This window comes from Lynx rufus, unplaced genomic scaffold, assembly GCF_022079265.1.
Source record: "Lynx rufus isolate CCGP_SWC_20201006 ecotype Redwood Valley unplaced genomic scaffold, mLynRuf1.p SCAF_4, whole genome shotgun sequence".
In the NCBI taxonomy this organism is placed as follows: domain Eukaryota; kingdom Metazoa; phylum Chordata; class Mammalia; order Carnivora; family Felidae; genus Lynx; species Lynx rufus.
The window spans coordinates 19,528,850-19,554,821 of record NW_025814856.1 but is presented as its reverse complement, the minus strand read 5'-3'; the positions used below and the strand labels follow the sequence as shown (position 1 = coordinate 19,554,821).

Below are 25,972 nucleotides of genomic sequence, written 5' to 3'. Positions count from 1 at the left end.
TGGAATTAGACATGAGTTCAAATCTCAACTTTACTACTTATCTGTCACATCACCTTAGGTGAGTTATTTGCCTAATATCAGTTTTCTTATCTATAAAATAAAGATGATGATATCACTTATCTCCTGGTATTGGCATGAAAAAAATTAGATGCATGAAGTTAGTTTCCAGTTAGAGTGCTTGGCACATCATTGGCTTTCAATAAATGCTGGTCCTCATTCTCTCTTGTCTACATGGAAGCAACATGAAGAAAGCTTTTCCACTTCTCAATACTCTTACATTATTAACCTAGAATTCACAAAGGGTAATGAAATGTCACTTTGAGATGAGAAGATGAGAGTGTACTTTTCCTGCGTGGCAGGTAGTGAATGGGAGGCTGTTTTCCTTGACTGCTTTATCAAGCAGGCCTAGAGTGAGTAAAAATGTATGCCATGGGGAAACATGTCTGTCATTCTACAGTCTATGCTAAGGCCAGGCCCAAGAATAGAACTTACATGAATTCTGCTCAGGCTAGGCCCAAGAATAGAACTTACATGAATTCTATCTATAGATTTATAACTCCCTGGAATATCAGAGATTTTTTTGCAATGATTAGAACAAGCACAAAAACATGCTGTCATAAGCAGTTAGATACAAAAGACAAAGGGGGAAAAGCAGGTCCTTTATAATCAAAAGCAAATAGTAAATGCTCTCTTAAATGGTGAGCTTTCCCATACTTATGCACCAGAACAGAAGGATCCTTGCACCCTAACATCTCCTAGTGGTCAGAAGCAAAGACATAATCTGACTGAACCATAGACTTGCTGAGAATTCTGAAACTTATGAAACATGAGCCTGGAACCAAAGAAGCAGGTCTGATCTTGACATGGGTCTAAGCTGAGACTAAATCTGAACTATCCTGATGAGATAGGAGTATGCCATGCAGTACAAAGCATTGCCAAGTTCTCAGAAAGCATATCTGCCCTGCTCTGCTAGCTACCTCTGAGCTCCCCATATCTCTGTATGCTGAAAGGAAGAGTAGGTGTCCTGGGCCCTTGTTGGCAGGAACCAATGAGCTAGAGGAGAGACACAAGGAGGAAGAGGAGTTGCTTGGAGTACTCTGGAGGAGAGACCATCAAATGAGCCTTTCTTACAAAGGCACCTGGAGACCTTGAAGAATCCTCACTTAAAGAGTTTCATTCACAGTTGTTCACCTGTTCTCTGGTCCAAGGGGCTTAAAGGCAATTGGCATGGGGGCAACATAGGGTCAAGTGGAAAACAAAAAAGCAGACTATTCTAATCTTTTTTTTTTAATATTCATTTATTTTGAGAGAGAGAGAGAGAGAGAGAGAGAGAGAATGAACCAGAGAGAAAGAATGTGAGTGAGAGCAGGGGAGAGGTCGAGAGAGGGAGAAAGAGAATCCCAAGCAGGCTCTGCACTGTCAGCACAGAGCCCAACTCAGGACTCGATCTCATGAACTGTAGGATCATGACCTGAGCCAAAATCAAGAGTTGGATGCTTAACCAACTGAGCCACCCAGGCGCCCCCCAGACTACTCTAATCTTAAAGGAGATATTTAAACATATATTTGCACTCATGACAGTCCTGGCAGCAACTGAATGAATGGACGTGAGAGAGGCTGTCTGATCTTTGCTGATAGGTTTTGAATAATAATTGGCTTCAAAAAAATCAAAGAAATGGAATCTATTAGATAAAATTCTGAATTTATTTGTATAAGAAAATAACCCCCTTGTGACTGGGGTAATAAACACGATCTTGGATCCTTTCTAGGATGAAGCTACTTGGAAAAGGTAACAGATTAGCTAAATGGGCATTTCTAATATAAGGAAGCAAATTTCCTTCCCACACTGATATTTATAATAGAATTTTATCTTAATTCTTTAAAAAAAATTTTAAAGTTTATTTTTGAGAGAGAGAGAAAGACAGAGTGTGAGCAGGGGAGGGGCAGAGAGAGAGAGGGAGACACAGAATCCAAAACAGGCTCCAGGCTCTGAGCTGTCAGCACAGAGCCCGATGTGGGGCTCCAACCCACAGTCTGTGAGATCATGACCTGAGCCGAAGTCGGACGCTTCACTGACTGAGCCACCCAAGTGCCCCTAATCTTAATTCTTAAGCAAAGTTTTCTAGTTATTTCTGCCTATTTTACTCAACTTCTGGAATGGACAAGTACTAAAGTTTATTTAAAAAGTTTTAAAAAAAATTAACAGTGACTAGGAAATAAAATTCTCCATTATGTTCTAAATATCCCCTTTAAATAAGATGTTCATAAATGACAAAAAGTATGTAACTAAATAAATTTGGTTTAAAGAGGGCTTCTGAGGGGTGCCTGGGTAGCTCAGCTGGTTGAGCGTCTGACTCTTGATCTCGGCTCAGGGCATGATCTCAATGTTCTGAGCTGCAGGCCCACATCAGGCTGTGTGCTGGTAGCATGGAGCCTGTTTGGGATTCTGTCTCTCCTCCATGCTCCTCCCCTGGTTGTGCTTGCTCTCTCTCAAAGTTAAAAAAATTAAAAAAAAAATTAAAGAGCCTTCTGAGAATAAAGTTGTGCTTCTTCCCCACCCTAAAGCCACAGGGCTATCTTATATTTGGTAGCTGGGGCATAGCTGACTTTGAAGTAAAAATAGCATTTTGTTCTATTAGGTATTTCCTTGCAAGTCACCCTTTACCCAACACATAGGAGCCTGGCAGGGCTTCTTCAACTCTAGAAGCCAGAGGACAAAGAAACCAGCCATTAAGACAGACAAGGATCCAGCAGCAAAATTTCCCTGCAGCTTACAGACCTGAGTGAAAAGGAGTGTTTCTGAGTTTCTGCTGTCCAGACTGAGCACAAACCGGATGGACTGGAAAAGTTCTTGGATGCTGGACCGGAATTGCTCCTCTTCCATCCCACAGGTGGCTCGGGAGTACAGGATCCTGGACTGCACGATGAACTTGAAAAGGTACTCCAAGGCCTAAGTAAAAGGGATGGAGAGGTGTTAAAGATGGCCAAGAGCTAACACAGCAGGGAATAAAGGGTAAAGTAACAGCAAATTCTATACCCAAATCAGATGATGAACAATTTCAACTGTGGAGACAAGCACTTTTTTTTTTTTTTAATTTTATCTCCAAAGTCCAACTGGTCACTGAGCAGCAGCTGTCTTCTTACTGAGGAATCATCAAATTAATTTACAACTGTTTCTGTGGTTCTGGAATTGAGGAACCACAGACTGAGGAACCACAACAGCTGAATTCAAGACCATATAGGATCCAAAGACAATGAAGTTTCTTTGTATTTTTTTCAGGTCTGGAAATAAGAGGCTTCAAAAGCAATGATGTAACCTCTCTTAAATTTATTCCAAGAAGGAAAAGTCCTTAAGGAGCCTTCTGCACCTTTGAGATATAGCTGGGGTCTGACATGGTGCCAGGCTTCTCACTGGACATTAACTCTGGAGAAAACTTGCCCCAGGTTGCACAGCCCCAGGTGGACCTGACACACCCACTCTCTATCCTCTTCCAAACCCGGACACCTTCCCACAGACAATTTTTGAACAATGCAGAAGATGAAGCTCCCATAACTTATTTTGGGAGCAGTATCTAATTCTGAGGAGTCCTTACAGCTTGGCCCATGCTTATGAGCACAGTAATTATCTTTTAAGAGAACAGATTGAAGATCTAAGACTATGCTTTCTAATCAAAGAAATGCCACAGATTTCCCAGACACTGGGAAGGCAGAGACATTGGGAGAGAAACTTATCCAAGGATGAAACAAATGGAGCTCAGTTACTTGAAATATAAAATAGAAAACAATTCTCAAGCTACCTTTCATGACCTATGTATCTATCAAAAGGTTTGGTAAAACAAAACCTCATTTTGTTTTGTTTTGCAGCCCATATAGAATTCAGTAGGCATTGTAGAATGGCTAGGTTAGAAAAATATGTCTTCCAAGCCTTGCACCAGAAGATTGCATTAGAAAAAATTAAAGTGTGTGGCCTCAGCAGCATAAATGCTACAGACTCCATTCCAGACTTTTAATGCCTGGTCTGAAAAGAACCAGGGAGATGTGTGCTACATACTCTAATTTTAAAAGGGAAAATGTGTACCTCATGACCTGTTTTCTTTTTCCAGTTTGAAACAGCTAACACAAGAGTGTATTGAATGGCTTGAAACATCCACTAGTTTCACAGTGAAGGGCAGAACCAGACAGAAAAATTGCTTGCATTTCCTGGGCCTGAGAGCTTAGTATCTTCATTAAATTTTAAAATATAAAACAACGTCCAAGATGGCCCTGCGAAAACCTGCATGAGGGATAAAAAATAAGTCCACTTCCAGTCATCCATCACCCCCTGACTTCCCTTGCCCACTCCTCTTGATTTTTATGGTGAGTACCAGCGTGGGAAGGACCAGGTGATGGCCGGTTGCCTCTGACTAATGCAACCGGGGAAAGAGAAGAGGGTGGGCCAGTGAGGAAGGAGGTGAGTGGTGGAGCCTATGGAGTTTGTTCAAAGTTCAAGGGTGCTCCCAACACTTCATGGAGACAATGAAACACTTAATGGTGGGTGAAGCAGCCACTCTGTGCATTTCTACTTAAGTTAATAAGCCTGAAAGAAAAAGAGATCCTAAAAGTTATTACAACCTTTCAAGCACCAAGAAGATCCATTGTGCCTGCTCTTTTCTCTCCATGGTTCCCTGGGGGACCTGAGATAGCTCACGAGTGAAAAGTGTGCTGTCTTTTTAGAATATCTTGCCAAATACCAAACTCAAACCTGTCAAAGATACCTCCTACAGGTCATTCACAAGGGACAAACAAAATAACCAAGTAAGAAAATGAAAGACTCTTTATTTTCATATTCCTTAGTGGTCAAACTTTCTTAGAAAGGCCACGACTTTGAAAGTGAAAGGAAGAGATGCGAATGAGTGGCAGCATGTATTGAATCAAGAGTAAGAAGAGGTTTCCTGGTCCACATTTTATCATACCAGACTGAGAGGTGCTAGGCCAGGACCATACGCATCCTGTGAAGGATGAAAACAGGACTGATTAGAGATTTACTGGTTTGGTCAAGAGGACTTGTCAACTAAAACTTGAAGGAGAAGGGGAAATGACCTGATAAAACCTTAGTACTGGATGCATTAGTATGAGAGGCCATTCAAACAGGTTTGCAGCGGTAAGAATAAGTATGAAAGTACCTCAGAAAAATGCTCCCCCAAATGGATATCTTCTTTCTTTCCACCCAAACCTGATCTTCTCCCAGAATTCTGCATCTTCCTAAGTAACCCTGATATCAACTCAGCTGATCTAGCCAGATTCTTTGGAACCAGCACTTCTTCCTTTCTATCACTTCACACATCCAATTTAATGTTTGAAATTGATTCCCTGCTTTGGTCACATCAGCTATTTTTTGGTTGCTTGAAAACTCATGTTGTTTCCCACCCAGGCTTTTAAACATGCTGTTTCCTGTCTGGAATGCTCATCCCCCAGCTCTTCACATCGATTTCAGCCCAGAGGTCACCTCCTCAGACAAACTTTCCCTAAAATTTTGATCTGAAGTAAATTTCCTTCATAGTTCTTACTTATCAAGTTTTTTTCCCCACTTAATTTGGGTATTTATTGTCTGTCTTTCCTCCACTTGGATGGAAGTGCTATGAAAGCACAGCCTTTTCTGCTTGGGCCCCTGCTGAATCTCCAGTGTCTACTACGGTGTCTGACACATGGCAGGTATCAAGTAACACTGACTTGACGGAATGACTGAATGACTGATTGTTAGGAGAAAACAACTTCTGTGATGCTTTCTCCAGTATCCTGAGCAATTAATTTAGGGACTCACATAGAATCTTTTGCATTTAACTCAACTTTTATCCCCTCAAATATTGTCTGAGGCAGCTGCCAGGTACTGGGTTTAAAGAAGAACAGAATACAGGCTCTGTCCCCACATCACACTCAGAACTCTGCTCTACACCTGTGTTTGAGCATGCTTCAGTGGGGATGTGTTCCTCAAGGCAAGAGGTCTGTCTTATTCTTCTTTGCATCTTGGCATCCACAACAGATGCTGACTGCTTTGTAGACAGGTATTATATGAAGAAGGACAGAAATAATACTTATGGCCTTACATTTTTACAGAACATACGGAGAAGAGGCAGGGGAAACACAGACCTATGATTTTATTTTGCTTCTTCAGTCTGGTAATGTTTAAGGAAGCACCTGTCTCACCTGTTAGCATGTGGACAAGAACAACAAAATCACAGGCCCAATGGTACTCAGAGCAAATGATGTGAAATTAAAAGAGGACAGAGAAAAAGCAGAACTACTTTGTTGCCACTCTTCTTTTATTACTAACTGGAAAGGGTGGGAAAGACATGGTTAAAAAGCAACTAAAAAAAAATAACCCAAGAACAAGAAAATGTAGGGGCGGAAAGGGAGAAAGCATGAACTTGGTGTGAGTTCCCAAGGGATATGGCAACTTTCTTTAAAAAACTATATTGAGAACTGTTGAGCAAAAGAGAAATCAACATTCTCTCAGTGGGTCTCCACAGAAGTACCATGAAAAGAAGTTACCAGAAAGTGAAGTTAACTCACAATGACGATGGTCCCCTGAAAACTGGAGCTGCCCAGAAATGCAAAAGGCTGCCTTATCTCGGAACCTGTCCATGCAGGAGTGCTGCCATGGGGGACTCCGGTTTCTTCCAAAGGTCAAGGTTTTAAGATTATCTTCTTAATGTATATACAGTGCATCCAATCAGCTCTTTTTACTTAAAACAGTTCTAAAAAACAATGTTTAGTAACCACTGAAGACAGGAAAAGTTGGAAGATCTTAAGTCTAATCAATGTTGCCACCAACACTGGTTTAGAAGGAGATATGATGCTTTGGCCAGTGGAAGCAGAGATGGATGCTGCTGGCAAAACCAGTCAGGAAGGATGGCCAGGAGTTGCATGTACATCATCCCTCCTTTCTGCTTTAAGGTAACACTGTTAGGAATAAAGGTCTGGGGCAAAATTAAGATGGACAATGGGGAATTATGTGGTCCAAGGCATTCCTGAAAGCAGGCCAGTGTACTGGGATGTCGACACTTGTTCTGCACACTAAACCATTGAAATTACTGACAAACAACAGCAGGGGTGGGCCCTTTATGTACAGTGAGCTCAGTACATTACCCTCATGGCTTCCTGAATGTGGTCCTGTCGAATCAGTTCTGCTGAGCAGTCCATGTACCACTTCAAACAGCGAATGAGCTCCCTGGGAAAGAGAACAGTTCCAGAAACCCCACTTTAACTCAAAAGCAATGCAGTTTGAAATTTTTGCAGCCCTGAATTTGCCACACAGGAAAAATAAATATACTGCTTATGAGGCAGAATGGAGTGATGGATCTGTTACAAATGTGAAATCTTCAGATCATCTGAGACCATACAACATGCCTCGTCTGTAGAGTTGCCACATTTTAATTAGCAATTATAATCATTCTTTCTCTCTTTCCCTGACACACATTTTTTCTTTGATAAGAAAGTTTTCCTAAAGTCCTAGACTTCACCTGTAATTTTGTTTTGTCTAAAATTTCTATGTCTCCAGAACATACAACAATAACTAGTAAGTAGCAGATTCTGGATAAAGGTATACGGTCCTATGTGCCTCTCCTTGCTCGCTCTACAGCAAGTGCCCACTCTACAGAGTGATATCAAAGTGTCAGAGTTCCAGTGACTCTACAGCCTCGTCACCTGTTGGTTTTATATATATTTTCAAAAACTGTGCTAATTCTATAGAAGAAAATGAGGCAATTTTAAATTGCCTTAATGGTTTTAGATAACTTCTGTTTTCCATGTTAACCATTTATATTATATCTTTTATCAATAGTTTTTTATTTCTTTGACATTTATTGTTGGTGCCATTTTTATTTTTTTTAATTAAAAAAAAATTTTTTTAACGTTTATTTATTTTTGAGACAGAGAGAGACAGAGCATGAACAGGGGAGGAGCAGAGAGAGAGGGAGACACAGAATCCGAAACAGGCTCCAGGCTCCGAGCTGTCAGCACAGAGCCAGACGCAGGGCTCAAACTCAGGGACCGTGAGATCATGACCTGAGCCGAAGTCGGATGATTAACCAACCAAGCCACCCAGGCGCCCCATGTTGGTGCCATTTTTAGCTATTCATGCTTCTCAATGAAAAAGCAAGACTTACTTTTAGTAGCTTTGCTGCCAGTTCTTGGAAGGAAAAAAATGACAATTGTGTAGTAAACTATGGTTTAAAATGTCAGCTGAAAGACCACAACCAATATCCTACTCAACAGTGAAAGAAAATTGTTCCTCTAAGATCAGGAATAAGGATGCCTTCTTTTTCTACTTCCACTCAACATAGAACTGGAAAAACAGCACTTAAAAAACCAAACAACCTGATTAAAAAATGGGCAAAGGAGGGGTGCCTGGTGGCTCAGTTGGTTGAGTTTCTGACACTTCAAATTGGTTTAGGTCATGATCTTGCAGTCATGAGATTGAGCCCTGCACTGGGCTCTGCCCTGGGTGTGGAGCCTGCTTGGATTCTCTCTCTTTCCCTCCCTCTCTGTGCATCCCCCTCAAAATAAATAAATTAGTAAATAAATAAATAAACAAACAAACATTTTTTAAAAATGGGCAAAGGACTTGAATAAATTTTCTCCAACGAAGATATGCAAATGGTCAATAAATACATGAAGAGATGCTCTGCATCATTAATCATTAGGAAAATGCAAATCAAAACCACAATGAGATACCACTTCACACCAGTTAGCATGATGACTCTAAAAAAAAAAAAATCCTTCTCCAAACACAACAAAAAATAAAAAGTCTTTGCTTGAGGATGTGGAGAAACTGGAACTCTTGAACACTGCTGGCAGGAATGTAAAATGCTGCAGCCACTGCTGTGGAAAACAGTATAGTGGTCAATCCCACCTCTGGGTATATACCCAAGAGAAATGAAATCAGTCTTTAAGAGATATTTGTATACCCATGTTCATAGCAGCATTATTCACAATAACTAAAAGGTGAGAGCAACCCAAGTATTCATTGATGGATGAGTGGATAAACAGAATGTGGTACATACATACAACGTAACATTACTCAGCCTTTAAAAGGAAGGCAATTCTGACATATGCTACAACACAGATGGAACTTGAAGACATGGTAAGTGAAATAAACCAGACACAAAAAGATAAATATTGTATGACTCAATTTACATGAAGTTCCTAGAATAAGCAAATTAAAAGAGAAAGTATAACAATGGAGGTTGCTAAGGGACGGTGGAGGTGATGGGGAGTTACTATTTAAGGGGTACAGAATTTCAGTTTTGCAAGATGAAAATAGTTCTTGAGATAGATGGTGGTGATGGTTGTACAACAATGTGGACATACTTAATGCCACTGAGCTGTACACTTAAAAATAGTTAAAATGGGGGGGGGGCGCCTGGGTGGCTCATTTGGTTAATCGTCTGACTTCGGCTTAGGTGATGATCTTGTGCGGGGTCCGTGGGTTTGAGCCCTGCATCAGGATGTGTTGACAGCTCAAAGCCTGGAGCCTGCTTCTGATTCTGTGTCTCCTTCTTTCTCTCTGCCCCTCCTTCACTCCCAATCTGTCTCTCTATGTCTCTCAAAAATAAATAAGCATTAATTTTTTTTTTAGTTAAATGGTATTATTTTATATTATGTGTATTTTATCAGAATTAGAAAAAAATGAAGTTAAAAAAATGTCAGCTGGGGGCGCCTGGGTGTCTCAGTCGGTTAAGTGTCCGACTTCAGCTCAGGTCACAATCTCGCGGTTCGTGAGTTCGAGCCCCGCGTCGGGCTCTGGGCTGATGGCTCGGAGCTTGGAGCCTGCTTCCGATTCTGTGTCTCCCTCTCTCTCTGCCCCTCCCCCGTTCATGCTCTGTCTCTCTCTGTCCCAAAAATAAATAAATGTTAAAAAAAAAAAAATTAAAAAAAAATGTCAGCTGAATGAATGGTGGTTGTCATGGAACCTTTTTTAAGCCTGTCCTTCTATTCAAACACAAATCCTAATGATGATGCTAAATGGAACTTACTTGTACGCCAGGGCTCCAGCAAAGTGCTTCTGGATGTATGTGTCCATTACAGGCCGGAAGTGGAAATACTTGATGTCTCTGAGCAAGTTGATGATGAATACCTGAAGGAGATGTAGGGTACTACAGTTCACTGGAGACCCTGGACTTATCCCCAGCAGGAAACAGAACTCTTGCTTCTTCAAGAAATGACAAACCGTCAGTATTTTCTCTAGTGTTTTCCATGGGCAGAGAACGTAAGGTTTCTATTCTGTACCTGTATTTCTGTCTTGTCTGCTCTATTCCCACAGCCCTCGGCCACCCAGTCTGGACTTGGGACTCATCTGTTTGTGCTAGTGTTACTCTGAGCCTCTCTCTTCATAATAATGCTGGATGACACAATACAGACTAGGAAAAGGCAAAGAGATACCTGTGTAAGGTGGCATAAATTCTAAGGTGTCTCAAAAAATTTGGAAAAGAGACAAAAAAAAAAAAAAAAGATTGTCCTCTGAGACAGATCAACGTATGAAAGGCTGTGCCCTTCCGAAATGGGGCTGGCTGGCCAGGAAAGCAAGGAAGAAAAGCCAGAGGGGCAATCTACGCAAGTGCCATTTTAACTCTTGCTTCTGCTCCTCATCTATCAGGTAGACTTACAGTATATGGTTCTTGAATATACAGCACTCCTATAGGACAGGATATATTAAGCAAAATGCACTGAACATTCAAATCACTGTCCATTCTCACTAAGCAACCTACAGAGATTTGGGTTCCCAAACAACTGCCCAAAGGGAGAGAGTGTGACCATCACAGATGAGACTCTGCTCTTCCTGGCCATTATACCCTATTTTTGTAGGTGAAAAAAACAGGTCATCTGGTTTCCTATATCAGTCTCCAAGCCTTTTATTGGTGTAGGTCTCTATTTCAGGGGCTAGGCAACTCTGCAACAGTGATGAGACTGAGGTATCAAAACTACTGAGGCCCGGACCTGGCCATGCTGAATTCTTCAAATTTGATGCTGTAGGGATCTGCCCGGTTGGTAGGTTGGTTGGTCTTCCTTGGGTGACACTCCTCAGCCACTTTTCTATTGGAAAATCTGCATAGATGTTATACTGACTCACTCTAATAAACTGCTTCCCTTGGATTTTTAAAAACATATGACAGAAATAATAAATAAAAATGAAAAGTCGGGAGGGGTGAGACTTACCAAAGACTGAAACACCAACAGGCCATATTTCTCTGTATTATCATCCAAAATCACAAAGAGTGTATCTAAGATGTCCTGCAGAAACTGCAACATAAAAACCAGAGGGCTCAGATCTTAGGACCTTGAACACATGGTCAAACTTCCATACACCAATGAACTCATCTCCCAATAAACAAACTCAAAGATCTCTTAAGATCTCAAATCACCACTTAAACTAAACTAATCTAGGATCCCACCTCCACCTAGCTAAGGGCCCTGAGAGATATTTGGAGAGGCTCTTTCTCTTGGGTAAGTGCAAAATTTCTATGGAAAGAACGGTCACTTAAAAAAACAGAACATCCATGTAGAATTGTAATTTTGAAATAAAGTCAATCTAAGTGATTCTGATGCCAAATTCATTTTGAGAAAAAGAGTTCACTCTCCTGGGACCCCAAAGAGTTTAGGAGCCCCTCACTCTTTATTGTGGCCTAACTCTTTAGAGGACATTTGAATGAGGGTGTGGCAGGCTAGGTCTTAACTATAGAAACCATGTTTTGGTCTAGAAATCAGTATTCTGGGAGAAGGGAGAAAGCTGTTGCTGAAGTCTGTCAATGAGGGTAAAAGAAGTACCATTTTGTTTTTGTTTTTTAACATGTGCCTTTTTCTTTCTAAGATACAAAATCCAAGGGAGAGAATAATACTCAAGGATACTGACAGTCTTCTTCCAAAATAAAGTCTAACATTCTGTGGTCAAAAGGCAATTGAATGATACAATGTTTATTTTATTTGTTTATTTTTTATTATTAAATTTAATACAATTTATTGTCAAATTGGCTAACATACAGTGTGTAAAGTGTGCTCTTGGTTTTTGGGGTAGATTCCCATGGTTCATCACTTACGTACAATACCCAGTGCTCATCCCAACAGGTGCCCTCCTCAATGCCCATCACCCATATTTCTCTCTCCCCACCCCCCATCCACCCTCAGTTTGTTCTCTGTATTTAAGAGTCTCTTGTGGCTTGCCTCCCTCCCTCTCTGTTTGTAACTATTTTTCTCTCCTTCCCTTCCCCCACGGTCTTCTGTTAAGTTTCTCAAGATCCACATATGAGTGAAAACATATGATATCTGTCTTTTTCTGACTGACTTATTTCATTCAGCGTAATACCTTCCAGTTTTATTCACATATTGCTGCAAATGGCATGATTTCATTCTTTCTCACTGCCAAGTTACAACTTACTTTAAAACAAGTCTAAGGTGGAAGGTTTGGATGGCAGCGTTGATGGGCAGGATTGGCCATAGGGTGATGACTGCTGGTGCTAGGTGATAGATACATGTAGGGTTCTTTATACCATTTTACTTTTGTGTATATTTGAAATAGTCTAATAAAAAGTAAAAAATAATATTTAAAAATGCTGGCACATTCTTTTCACACTCTCTTCTGGTGGTTTGAGATCAATTATTGATGCTAAAAGCAGATATGCTGATAAGATAGTCTCTTACTGGAAATACAACACTACTCAGCCTCAAAAAGATCAGACTTTGGGGTGCCTGGGTGGCTCACTAGGTTAAGTGTCTGACTCTTGATATCTACTTAAGTCCTGATCTCAGGGTCATGAGATTGAGCCCTGTGTTGGGCTCCATGCTGGGCGTGGAGCCTGCTTAAGATTCTCTCTCTTCCCCTGCCCCTACCCCCAGTCCCACTCATGCTCACTTACTCTCTCAAAAAAAAAATTATACACTTCTCTTAATACCTTGTCTGCTAATTGATATTTTAAATATGTTTATTTTTATATGTTAGTTAATATACAGTGCAATATTGGATATGTTTAGAAGAAAAATATGCCCTGAGAATAAACTGATCTTAAGTTTCAAAAACTAGTATTAGCTTGGTTAAGAGTTCCTTTTAAAATTTATGATACTCTAATTGATTTAAACAAAATTCAGACAAAACTTCTCTTGTACAGACTTTAAAATTGTTTCTTATTTGGAGACAGCATGTTGTGTGTTACTGAGTCAATGGAGCTATAAAATGAAAGTACAGATAGGGTATCTGTGCTAATTGATTTGATAATTATAATGACAGAGCAATGCTCACTGATGACAAGTTGTCTTCTTGACACTTAGTGTCCATTCTACATTCCACTGCTCTTGCTCATCATCAAAAGCACCTCCACTTTCCTCAGCAGACTTCAGTCCATTGTGCAGAATCCACCTGCAGCACTTTCACCATCAGGAGGTGCCAGGTGGGCAAACACTCTGTGCAATGCAGAGAAGCCTTACAGAAGACAACAGGGGACTTGTAGTGTTGCTGTCAGTCTGACGGGGCCACAGATGGGAAATGTCACAAAGGTATCTAGAGAAAGCAGTTGAGGCAGGGAGTAGGGAAAGGTCTCTGGTATGGACTGTAAGTGAGAGACTGGGCAAAAGCAGCAGCTACAAGTTAATGGAGAGTATTTAGAGTTCTTCTAGATAATCAAGTGAGTACGGCCAGAAAGACTTCAGGCCAGGTTTGTGGTAAAAGGGTTACAGATAAGGAAAATGAGAAAGAGACCTAAGGAAGGAAGAGGAGGCAGCACAAAGCACTGGGTATGTTTCTAATTATCATTTTACTTTCTAGGAAGAAAAAAAAGTCAGAAAATAGGGTTTATAACTTAGTTTCTAAAAGGTAATAAACCTGATGTCATACTTACTTTTAAAAAAGAAGCTAACTGAAAAAAAAATAAAAAGAAAAATAACTCTAGTCCTACTCACTAATTATATTTTGAGAAATGGTCTTAGAGGTATACTGGTAGAAATCAAGGTGAAGTAAGACCTTCTGCCCAGATTCTTACTTAGGTAGCATCTATGAATTATAGGAAGGCATACCTTAACAATTTCTTCTCCACTGACATGCCGCAGCCGCCCTAGTATGTCCATGATCCGGTCTGGAAAAGCCTTCCATTTCAGCAGAGCAAGGAGGTCCACTACAAAGCAAGCCCAAAAGTAGTGAACACTGGCTATGCCAAGGACAAGCAAAACCCAGACTTTCCCTGACAAGGACAGGTGGAATCTGGGGGAAGAGAAATAGCTGTTAACATTACAACAGACTCTTTAGTGCTGATATCAAGGCCAAAGACACATCTGTGAAATCTGGAGGTGCATTCTGGAGCTAATAAAACCATGGGAAATCTTACAGGTTGCTATTACCAAGTGGTTCCTTCAACTTCAGATGAAAAGAATGCCCTCATTGTGGCATGAAAAAGCAATTGACTTCTGTTTCCCTTAGCATGTATCAGCAACATGGAACCAGTCACTGAGGACAGGGAGCGCAGCACCCTGTAGGTACCACCACCTACCATTCTGGGTGAGTTTGGTGGAGGAGAGCTGTGTGGAAATGAAGAAAGACTCTTTGGTGCTGCGCTGGAAGATGAGGCTGGAGGGGATGTTAGGGCAGCCATTGTAGTCCTCTTTGCAGCAGGGCAAGCCCAGGTACAGAGCATGGTTGTTAAACGTGCTATTCTCATCACACTGCAGGCAAAAGTAGAGAACACAGAATGTTTCCTGAACCATGACATGTGGAAAACTCAGGTCACAGATTTTTCAATGTTGATATTTGCTCTCATCTTCCTGAGGCTAGATCTTGGGCCTCAGGTCCTCTTAGAAGAGTGCTTTCTGTTCAGAAACTCCCCATATGGCTCACATGCCTTTTAGAGAGAACATGGTGGGGCAGGTGGCCTCCATCTGCTGTGCAGGCAACTTTGGGTGGCAGCCATGCTGTGATAGCTGACAAAACCATGATCTCAAATGGCAGGTCTCTGAATGTACTAGCTAATGGCACAGAGGAGTTGGTAATAGACTTCCATTACTTGTGGAGTGGGAGGTGAGGGACAAAGGGCCTGCTGGCATTACTTGTGGGAGGAAGGTCACTGTAGTTACATGACAAAAGCCTGCCCACAGCTGTCCTGCTGTCATCTACCAGCGCACTACCCTGGATCCTTTGGCCTGCCCACTGAAAGCCACCTAACTCAGAACCATATGTGAGAGTGGCTTCAGGAGTGTGAAAGTTGAGATGAGAGACAGCCAGGCTCCATACCTTGTACACATAGAGCTCATGGATGTCATCTGAGAGAGTGGTGCCATCATCCCGCATCAGGGGTGAGAATGCAAAGCCAAAGAGTTTCTTTTCCCCTTTGTCCTTTGCTGCAACCAGAGCTAAGTGTTAGTTGTTTTTGCCCTTCACTTTGCGTTTTAACAGAAATTCCCCTTGTGCTTATCACCTACATTTTTTACTTCTTTGTCCCTTGCTTTCATTAATTAGGTACATACCTGACTGCAGGAATGATGATAAATGTACTATACTGAATTTCCACTTATATCCCAAGGTACACAGGCTATCTAGACCCAAATAGAAACTAGATTGCTAGTCTTGATAAATCAGAGGCTCTTTAAGGAACAGTTTAATATCTACACAGGAGACATCCAAAGGAGGATAATACTGGTAATTATACAGTGTCTGGACCAGACACAAAGAAGGACGAGTACCAGACCTTTTCTGGTTTTGAGTCACTGTACACAGAACAGCCTCTGTTGACACCCCATCTCTGAGTACCCATTTATTCAGAACTCATTTTATTGCCCCAACAATAAGAACCCTCTTAATTCTCTTTATGAGGAAAGAACTCTGAGACAATAGAACATTCATATCTTCCAAGGAATGTGGAGAGAAGTCTCACTCACTGGAACAATGTCTGAACTCGAAGCGCAGGTGGGAGCCCCGGAACCGGTCAATGGGGATGGGCAATTTGATAATTTCTCCCCAGCGAGGACTATTACTGTGGTAGAGGACAAAGGAGTGGTAGGAACTCCTGTTTGGCTCTCCTGAACCCAAGCTTATACAATCCTGGAAGAGAGAAGCAAAATAAAGTGTGATCTTGCTGGAGGAAGCCCCTGGATTTCTCTGTCACTAGGACACTTTCTCCTTTGTGCAAGTCTTATTTTCCCACCAGGCCAAATCTACAAGATGAGAAAATTCATTTGACTTAAACTCAATACTTTTGGAAACAACTGTGTAGATGGCATAAGGAATCAGCAGTCAACAAAGCTCCTTCTTTTCCGTGGGGCAAAAGTAACCACACACGCTGCTCAATAAACTGGAGGGCAGCTGAAAAGTGTAAGTGAACCACGAAGATAGGTTCTTCATCCTCATTAAGAAAGGAAACAATGAACTCCACAGAAGTCAACTGTATATGGCACTTTACCTGATCAGAAAATGAATTAATTTATAAAGTGGAGAGAGCCTGTTTTCTAATCTTCCTTACCCCAATGTTGCACTGGCATTTTAGGTTGCCCTTGGCTGACTGTCTTTGGATATAGACAAGGCAGACCAGATTTAATTTGACCTCCTGTTTTCAGATATTGCCATGAAGATGTAGTCCCATCTTCCTGGAAGACAGGAAGTTGCAGGCAATACAATCAGGAGCAGCTCCCTATCTGCACAAGGGTGGTCTGAGCAGCTGACAGCTCTGCTGACCTTGGCATTATCCATGCCAACAATGGACACGCCTTAGTCTTCGAGATGGGCTTTTAAAAATGAAACAAAAATCAGTGCTTCTACCACCAATTAAACAATATCCTCCATTTATTTCTAGCTTTGGGGGATGATTTTGACTAATTTTACCTATTTACTTCTGTAAAATGTGGATGACCACTCCTGCTCTGCCTACCTCACAAGGCTATTGTCAACATATAGGAGGAGGTCTATAAAAGAGTGATTTGCCTTCTGTCAAGTGCTGTGCAAATGATGCCTTGTTATTTGCCAGGGACTTCACCATGACATGACTGAGGGAAATCTGACATACTGACAATGGAAAAACAGCACTCCAGGTCTTCACTTTGAATGAAGAGTGACAGAAGATACACTTGCATCCTTGTACTGGCATTGGCTGGAAATAATCTTTTACAGCCTGAGTCTGCTGTTCCTTGTCACATAACTTGGTACCAGCCAGTGAGTGCCTAAGTCCTACTCCTGACCAAAGAGAAACTTTTTTTTTAGCTTTCATTAGCTTAAGGAACAAAAAGAGTGGGACCTAATAACAGTTGCCAAAAGTAGGTAGCTTGATGCTAGACAGAATGGCAGAAAAAGTAACATGTAGGACACAACTAGAGGGAATAGGTCTAAATTGGAGCAGGAAGGATTAAGGTCAGACTGGGAAGAATTTCTAAAAAGGCTGTGACACTGGAAGTCATTATCAAAGCATACTGCAGGGTTTCCTTGAAGAAAAGGCAGAGAAGAATGCATATGTGGTGATGTGAGTGCAGTCTGCTTGATGAATGGGTCTCTGAATAAAGTCCATAGACTCATTAAAATTATTACAGGATTAGCCTCCTTTCCCAACTGACTGGCAAGTCTTACCTTCAGTATTTCTCCATCTGCGTAAAGCACATACATGGTCACTTCAATATTCTTTTGTACACTCTTTCCCCCTCTCTCGAAATCCCCCTTCTCCAAGGTTAGGTACAGGTCATTGCGGATATCACCTATGGGGAGAGAAATGTCATGTCTTCAAGACCATAGGAGCCACACTGCCCCGTTTGTACGGAGGACCAGGCTAGCATTTGGATCCTCCAGTGTTGAGGTGGGTGCTCAGAGCATTGCAAGCTTGGTTAATAACGGTGGACATTCTACTGATATCAGTGCGGCAGCACTCTGTTGGTTAGTCAGGTGCTCTCTAAGTCTAATTTCTAAAGGTGTTCACCACAGTTTGTCCAGGGTGGGAAAAGCTGAGGCAGAGAATCTTCTCTTGTATTACAGGTGACTACTCAGTCTCTCTATCTTCCAGGAGAATAGCTGAAATCTAAACCTTCCAAAGGGGGAAGATTTTTAGAATCAACAGGAATAACGTTTATTGTATTATGTCTACTATTTAACTCTAATCACTCCTCCTTTCCCTCCAAAAAAAAAAAAGTGGTTTCCTTTTTCCTTTACGGGTTTTCTTTTTCAACTTGCAACCCTTCTGAGTCTGACTAGAGGATACACTACTTTTTCCTTCTGGAGGCTTAGCTCCAAATCCCATCCCTTTCTGGAATGCCAGACCCAGGTCACTGGACTGTCATTTTTTTTTCTTCTTTGTGTTGTAAGTGCTCTGGGAGCAGATGACTTTCCAGAAGCACAGGTGCTAAAGCACTGGGGTAACAATCTGTTATGCTCTTTGCTTCTCTCTGACTTCTGCCCACTTTGCCAATATCTGCTGCTCGAGACTTGGGCAGGTGAAGCCCAAACTGCAAGCCGAAATGACCTAAGAAATGACCACATCTGCCTTTTTTTTAGGGTAAGGGGATTGTCTATTCATGTATAAGAAGAGCTCATTTGGGCTGCTCTAAGCTTCTAAGTTTGTAACATGACCAATTTTATTCATACATTCTAAAGAAGGTATTTTGACTTTCAAAACAACAACCACGATGACAACCACAACAACAACAATGTAAAGTCCTGGGGAAAAAAATCTTCAAAGGGAAAAAAATGGTATAGGAAAACATGTAAGGTCAAAGTGAAGATGTGCTAACAGCCTGAAGAACTCAACTGAGAGGTGATGGAAAGATTAACTTGCAAAGTAAGCCAATTCAAAACATTCTTTCTACCTCAGTTCTTAGCAAAACTGAAAAATCTGAAAATGTTCATTACTTGGAATCACAATGAAATAAACAGATATTGTTTTTGGTTAGCAAGTAAGCTTTCTGGTTTGGTCAGATACATGATGATGGCTCATTTTCTGCACAGACTACCTTTCTGATTATGCAAGTGTCTTAGTATCTCCTATGCATGAAACATGATAGACTAGAACTGGCATATATCTTGAGCTGTGGAGGTCTTCATGACCAGACCTATTATTCAGGTGGTCTTACTATACCAGAAGTGCAGCCATGGTTATTTAGTTGCATAATGAAGTTCTCAAAATACTTCAGCTAAGTGAGGAAGAACAGCCAACGAGAAGCAATTAATTATTCTCTGACAGCCCAGGGAACTTTCTCTAATGTGTGAAAAACATCTTGTTCCCCAACAGCCCTGGGGCTACCATGAAGGGAAAGGAAATTATGTTCTGAAAATCACATACAAATGCAACTAGCTGCTGGATAGGTAGGACAGCCTAGAGGATGTCTATTCTTGCAGTTCACATGGACTTCCCTCCTGGCTGAGAAAAGCCTCTACTTCGAATTCTCAGGAGTCTGGACTTTAATCTGCCTCCTTTGGACATCTCTGCTTGGGCCCTTCAAGCATATCATTAAAATAGCACTCAGGTGTGCAGGTAAGGTAGGAAAGGAAAGCGGAAGGGAAAGTCAAATCCATCATTTTGCTATTGTAAGGGCAGAAGCTGAATAAAATCATTCCTAAAAGTAAAATTCAAAATTAAATGGGACCTTTACTATAGGTAATTGGTATTATAATGGGACAAATCACAGTTGGTTACACCTTGAATTTTTAACAATTGAAACAGACATCTTAGAGCCTTCTTTTGATAAAAGTCTTTTACTTACACATTAGCTCTTCTATGGAATTTAAGTAATTATTAAATTTCTACACTGATTTGGCAGAAAGTGAATAGTCTAGAGAATTTTAATGTCTAATCTACAGAATAGGTACTTTGTTTAACTATTACTCTGGTTTAAACCAGCACTCTCTAGAAGTTATTCTCAAGGTAATCCACATGACTTGTAAAAGCAGATACCGGCTACCAGCAATAATATTCTAGCTTGTACAAACATTTTAAATTTCTGTGGCTCTCCACAACAGTTAACCATAAATAAACGTGTCCTTCAAATGAAACATGTGAGCTTTTCCTATCAATATATGATACAGAATACTCATACAAAAGTGGGCATTACCTTGGAGATTGATAATGACAGAATTTGGTCTGTGTTGATTATATAGAGTGAGTCCATGGTTTCTGGGGCAGTTCCTCTGGAGCATTTTAAATCAACATGCTAATTTAAAATGGAAGGGCTGGGCTAGATATTCCTACAGCTTTCATTCTTTTAAAACTTCCTATTTAAATAGAATACCTTCAGTGATATCTTGCTGAGACAATTTATCAATACAAGTAAACATACCCTCTGAGTTACAGACTGAAGCAGCTTGATTTCATCAGATCTTTTGCTGCTCTTTATTTGGAGAACAGACTTGCCTACACCAGGACTATTCTCAGCAGAATAGGTATTAGGCCTCTTTATGGGTTGCAGTTTTGCAAATTATGGCCTCAATTTCGAGAACTGTGATAGTTAATGTTGCTGGGGCCTTCTTGTCAAAAGCTCTCTGGGGATCATTTAAATAGAGCTCTCCACTAATTCTCCTGGAACTAGGAGAAAACCTAAGAAGCAGCCAATGTGAAAGCCTCCTGGGATCTAATGACCCAGGCCTGCCTGACAGATAGCTCCCGAGATTCCCTGCTCTTCAGCTGTCCTTATTACATGTTACATGTTCACAAAGCCTACAGTGGAATCATGTGTTTGGGTCAAGGCACTGTCTCCAGGAGGCTCCTATAAACTTTAGCGCCAATTGCAAGGAAATATTACCAGGAGAGGGATGAGGACAGGCACATTACAATGAGATGGGAAAGAGAAGGACTGAGCAGTAGTTTGTGAGGTTAGTTTACAGAACACTGGGTGGGTGGCTGTATTCTAATAACCTAGGAAACTTATTAAAACTAGATTTCTAGCGTCTACCTCTTGAGATTCCAGTTGGTATTGGGTGAGGCTTGTGTACATACTTTAAACAAAACCAAAAATCACAAGGCAATTCTGATGTTCTCCAGGGTTTAATGCCAGGGAACCAGACCATGGGGGTTTGCTGGGAAGCTGCTGCTGAAATTTTTCTGGGTGTTAGGGACTAGGCAGCCCTTAAGCAGAACAGAGGAATGCTGAGAGGGGTATGGAAGTGGGAGGTTTTTCTGCGGGATGTGGGAGTAGGTATTATTGAGGGCAACTCTGCCTCCCTTTGTTAGGTGTGCTCTGCTTCCTAAGGTTGGCAGAGCATCTAAAAGCATCAGCAATGCCTTTTTATCTCTGTTTAGTGCTCAGCTGACATGCAACAGAGTTTCTTGAACGGAAAGATGAATGAATGAGGTTGTTCTTATAGGAGGGCCTCAGAATAAACTTTGTTCTTTTCACAGTCTCAGAGAGTAGCCAGCTGTTGGTATAGCTGCTTGCCAGAGAACTAGGGACTTAAGAGTAGGTAGAGGTTGGCCAACTTTTTCTGTAAGAAGCCAGATAGTAAATATTTTAAGCTTTTTGGGTCACATAGGTCTCTGTTACATGTTCTTTGCTTTCACAACCCTTTTAAAATGTGAAAAAACATTCTCAGCTGGCAGGTGGTACAAAAATAGGCCTCTGGCTGGATTTGGCCCAGGGACTATAGTTTCCTGATACCTGGCTTGGGTGTTTATGTGTCAAGAACAGCTTTACTACACTGCAAATACACATCAAAAATCCAGATTCTTGTAAGTATAAATAAGCAGCTGCTGGGAAGGAGCAGAGTAATGAACCTGAAGCCACCTTCTTATGTCAGGGATTGGCCTGAAACATTCTGGGGTCTTTATGGAGTGGGAGGTCCTAGAAGGAAACAGTGTTCTTCAGCTACCAGAAATCTTAGGGGGCCAAGAACACTGTGACAGAGCTGCATCCAGCAGTCACAGAGAATTGCACACCTCAGTGGCCAGGTGTGATCCTCTGAAGACCTGCACCCTGGTATGACACTGGAGAAACAGAGCTCACAATGTGTTTGCACATCTCTTCTGACAGCAGTCTCTGGAGAGGTTTCAGAACCTCTGAGGTCTGGCTTGGGCACCAGAGCATCTGTTACAGGAGAATCTCCTGCCAGATACTCCAGCCTTACCAGGAATTTTGGGTCCACATGGCTCTAGCCTATGTAGAATTCCATCCCAGGAGAAATAATCCAGGACAGCCAATACAGATTTGGGCACTCAGTCTTGTTTAGACTCTTTATTACATTCATGTTCCTTCTGTATAAATTAGTTATACCACATATTAGGAAGATTTGGGTTCAAGGATACTAGTATTTAACACTATTATTTACTTATACCTTGTCTACTTCTAGATAGGATTAGGAGGGAGAGTGCTTTCTTTCCCTTAAGATCATGTGAAACTAGAACTAACCTTCTCTCTCTCAGCAGACATAGCAGCCTGCTCAGGATGGCACCAATTTTATCTTTTGGCAGAATAGGAGTGAAGTCCTCCAACAGCATCATGGGGATATGGAGACATTAACAACCATTCAACTTAGACAATTTCAGGCATATGACCAATCTTGTAATGTGTTGTAGTTCTTATTTTATTTTTTAAATGTTTGTTTATGATGATTTTGAGAGAGACAGAGACAGAGCATGAGTGGGGGAGGGGCACAGGGAGAGGGAGACACAGAATCCAAAGCAGGCTCCAGGCTCCAAGCTGTCAGCACAGGGCCTGATGTGGGGCTCAAACCCACAAACTGTGAGATCACGACCCGAGCCGAAGTCGGATGCCCAACCGAGCCACCCAGGTGCCCCTTATTTTTTTTTTAATATTTATTTCTGAGAGACAGAGAGAGAGAGAGAGAGAGAGCGCATGAGTCAGGGAGGGGCAGAGAGAGAGGAAGATACAGAATCCGAAGCAGGCTCCAGGCTCTGAGCTGTCAGCACAGAGCCCAATGTGGGGCTCGACTCATGAACTGGGAGATCATGACCTGAGCGGAAGTCTGTCGCCCAACCGACTGAGCCACCCAGGTACCCATTATTTTAAAGAAGAGACCTCTCCCCCTGCCAAAAAAGACTCTTACGGGAATTCTCAGGGTATCTAGAAAAGACAGGTTCTTTACCTTCTTTCTTTTTTTAAATACAAGGATATTTATTTTGAATCACTGTAGTAACACAAGACTGGAAATAATCTAAATACACACAATAAAGGGCTATACAAATTGTGATTCACCCAGAAAGTAGAACCATATGCATCCATTAAAAACAATGAGAAAATAGAGGTGGTCCCACATGCTTCACACGGAATAAATTCCAAGAATTCTTAGCTCAGGACAATGGGCATAGTGTTCTACCATTTGCACAAAAAGAAAAAAAACAAAAATGAAATATGGTTTGTGCATAGCCTATCTCTGGATGTTTACAGAAGAAAATGGTTGGGGCGCCTGGGTGGCTCAGTCGGTTAAGCGGCCAACTTCAGCTCAGGTCATGATCTCGCGGTCCGTGAGTTCAAGCCCCGCGTCGGGCTCTGTGCTGACAGCTCAGAGCCTGGAGCCTGTTTCAAATTCTGTGTCTCCCTCTCTCTGACCCTCCCCCGTTCATGCTCTGTCTCTCTCTGTCTCAAAAATAAATAAATGTTAAAAAAAAAATTAAGCAGAAAATGGTTAACAACAGCTGCTGCTGGGGAAAGGAACTGGGGTAAGAGAAATATACCCATGAGTATTTTACTTTCAAACCACGTCTTCAGTGTCACACTTCTACTGGTTTCAACTGTTACAAGATCAGTGATGTTCCCTGCTCTAACAGGAAGACAAGAATGGGCATGGTCTGACATCATTTATATATGGTTATTCCTTTCTTGGGTCAAGGGTTATTCCTTTCTTGGGTTATTCCAACCTGTTGTCAGACCAGATGTGATCATTCCTAAATCATCCCTTAGATATTGCCAAAGCCTCATTTGACAGTCAGACTGACCACTACTACTTGTGGCAAATACTTTCATCACTCTTCCTGAGGAGAGCTTTCTTTCAAAAGTCATGCCTTTGTCTTTTGTGTGAGATGTGTCCAACAGAGCTGAAAAGAGAAGCTTTCTACTTTTCTGATTCCGTATAGCCTGGGATAAGCACTATTCATTTTCCTTTCAATGGAAGTAGCTGATGTGTCTCATACAAACTTTCCCCGTAGCTATACACCTAGGGCTTGTTAACGTTTTCTAAACATTCCACTATGTTCTTAGTTACTTCAAGATCTTAATGAACACCTAAAGTAATACACAGTCTCCTAGATTGGGCTAGTATCTTCTTTTTTTATGTCAGTTACCCCAAAGGGTGAGGCTGATGAAGGATTAATAATGTACATGATACCCCACCCCAGTATTCCAACATTCCATGAAACAAATGAAGATGGAAACAAAGCAGGCAAAAGCAGACAGGACACACAAAAGCAGGAACTTACACCCAACTATCTTCATCTCTGCACCAGAAAGAAAGGGGCGACAATGAGGGGACAGCACAGAGAGAGACAAGAACAATTAAGACAAACAGGAAAAGAGAAAAAAAAAAACATCACTTGCAGGTCGGTGATGAAGCATGCACTTTTTATCAAGAGTCAAAGCAAAGGACAGAGTGTATTTCTGAGCACAAGGGCAAGAATCAGAGGGTCCCCTAGAAGGATGCCATGCCTGCAGAGTTGCTTTCTAATGGGCAAGTTCAGAGCAAACCCAGAGAGCAGTACTTGTGCCAGGTCTGACTTAGGGAGGGACAAAGCCTCCCTAAGGCAGAGTCCTCTCTAGGACATGGTTCTCAAAAGGGGTCCCAACCACGCAATATTACCATCGTCTCAGAGCTTATAAGGAATGTAAATTGTTGGGTCCCACGCCAATCCTATTGCATTAGAAACTCATGGGGGGTGGGCCCAGCATTCTGTGTCTGCAAGCCCTGCAGGTGACTCGGATACATACTAACACTGGAGAACCACTGATTTGGGAAAAACCTGGCCCTGAGCCAGAGCACACTAACTCAAAAGCAGGTTTCTTCTACCAAGAAAGAAGACCATTTAAAAAACTCTGCATCTATTGAGAGGATCATATGGTTCTTGTCCTTTCTTTTACTGATGTGATGAATCACGTTAATTGTTTTGTGGATATTGAAACAGCCCTGCATCCCAGGTATAAATCCCACTTGGTCATGGTGAATAATTTTTTTAGTGTATTGTTGTATCTGGTTGGCTAATATCTTGTTGAGGATTTTTGCATCCATGTTCATCAGGGAAATTGGTCTATAGTTCTCCTTTTTTTTTTTTTTATATGAAGTTTATTGACAAATTGGTTTCCATACAACACACAGTGCTCATCCCAAAAGGTGCCCTCCTCAATACCCATCACCCACCCGCCCCTCCCTCCCACCCCCCATCAACCCTCAGTTTGTTCTCAGTTTTTAACAGTCTCTTATGCTTTGGCTCTCTCCCACTCTAACGTCCTTTTTTTTTTTTTTTTTTTCCTTCCCCTCCCCCATGGGTTCCTGTTAAGTTTCTCAGGATCCACATAAGAGTGAAACCATATGGTATCTGTCTTTCTCTGTATGGCTTATTTCACTTAGCATCACACTCTCCAGTTCCATCCACGTTGCTACAAAAGGCCATATTTCATTTTTTCTCATTGCCACGTAGTATTCCATTGTGTATATAAACCACAATTTCTTTATCCATTCATCAGTTGATGGACATTTAGGCTCTTTCCATAATTTGGCTATTGTTGAGAGTGCTGCTATGAACATTGGGGTACAAGTGCCCCTATGCATCAGTACTCCTGTATCCCTTGGGTAGATTCCTAGCAGTGCTATTGCTGGGTCATAGGGTAGGTCTATTTTTAATTTTCTGAGGAACCTCCACACTGCTTTCCAGAGCGGCTGCACCAATTTGCATTCCCACCAACAGTGCAAGAGGGTTCCCGTTTCTCCACATCCTCTCCAGCATCTATAGTCTCCTGATTTGTTCATTTTGGCCACTCTGACTGGCGTGAGGTGATACCTGAGTGTGGTTTTGATTTGTATTTCCCTGATAAGGAGCGACGCTGAACATCTTTT

At 41.5% G+C, this 25,972-nt stretch overlaps 1 protein-coding gene across 1 annotated transcript in view; it reads right to left on the bottom strand.

Moving 5' to 3' along the window:
• The window catches only part of DOCK3 (dedicator of cytokinesis 3), a 539,924-nt gene that overhangs the window by 75,011 nt on the left and 438,941 nt on the right, over positions 1-25,972 (bottom strand). The window contains exons 15-24 of the mRNA XM_047095185.1: positions 24,345-24,362; positions 17,564-17,688; positions 15,889-16,051; positions 15,245-15,351; positions 14,508-14,679; positions 14,038-14,135; positions 11,194-11,277; positions 10,014-10,114; positions 7,126-7,207; positions 2,780-2,950 (exon numbers count right to left, since the gene is read on the bottom strand). Coding sequence (XP_046951141.1) covers positions 2,780-2,950; positions 7,126-7,207; positions 10,014-10,114; positions 11,194-11,277; positions 14,038-14,135; positions 14,508-14,679; positions 15,245-15,351; positions 15,889-16,051; positions 17,564-17,688; positions 24,345-24,362 — 1,121 coding nt within the window. The remainder of the gene's footprint in view (positions 1-2,779; positions 2,951-7,125; positions 7,208-10,013; positions 10,115-11,193; positions 11,278-14,037; positions 14,136-14,507; positions 14,680-15,244; positions 15,352-15,888; positions 16,052-17,563; positions 17,689-24,344; positions 24,363-25,972) is intronic.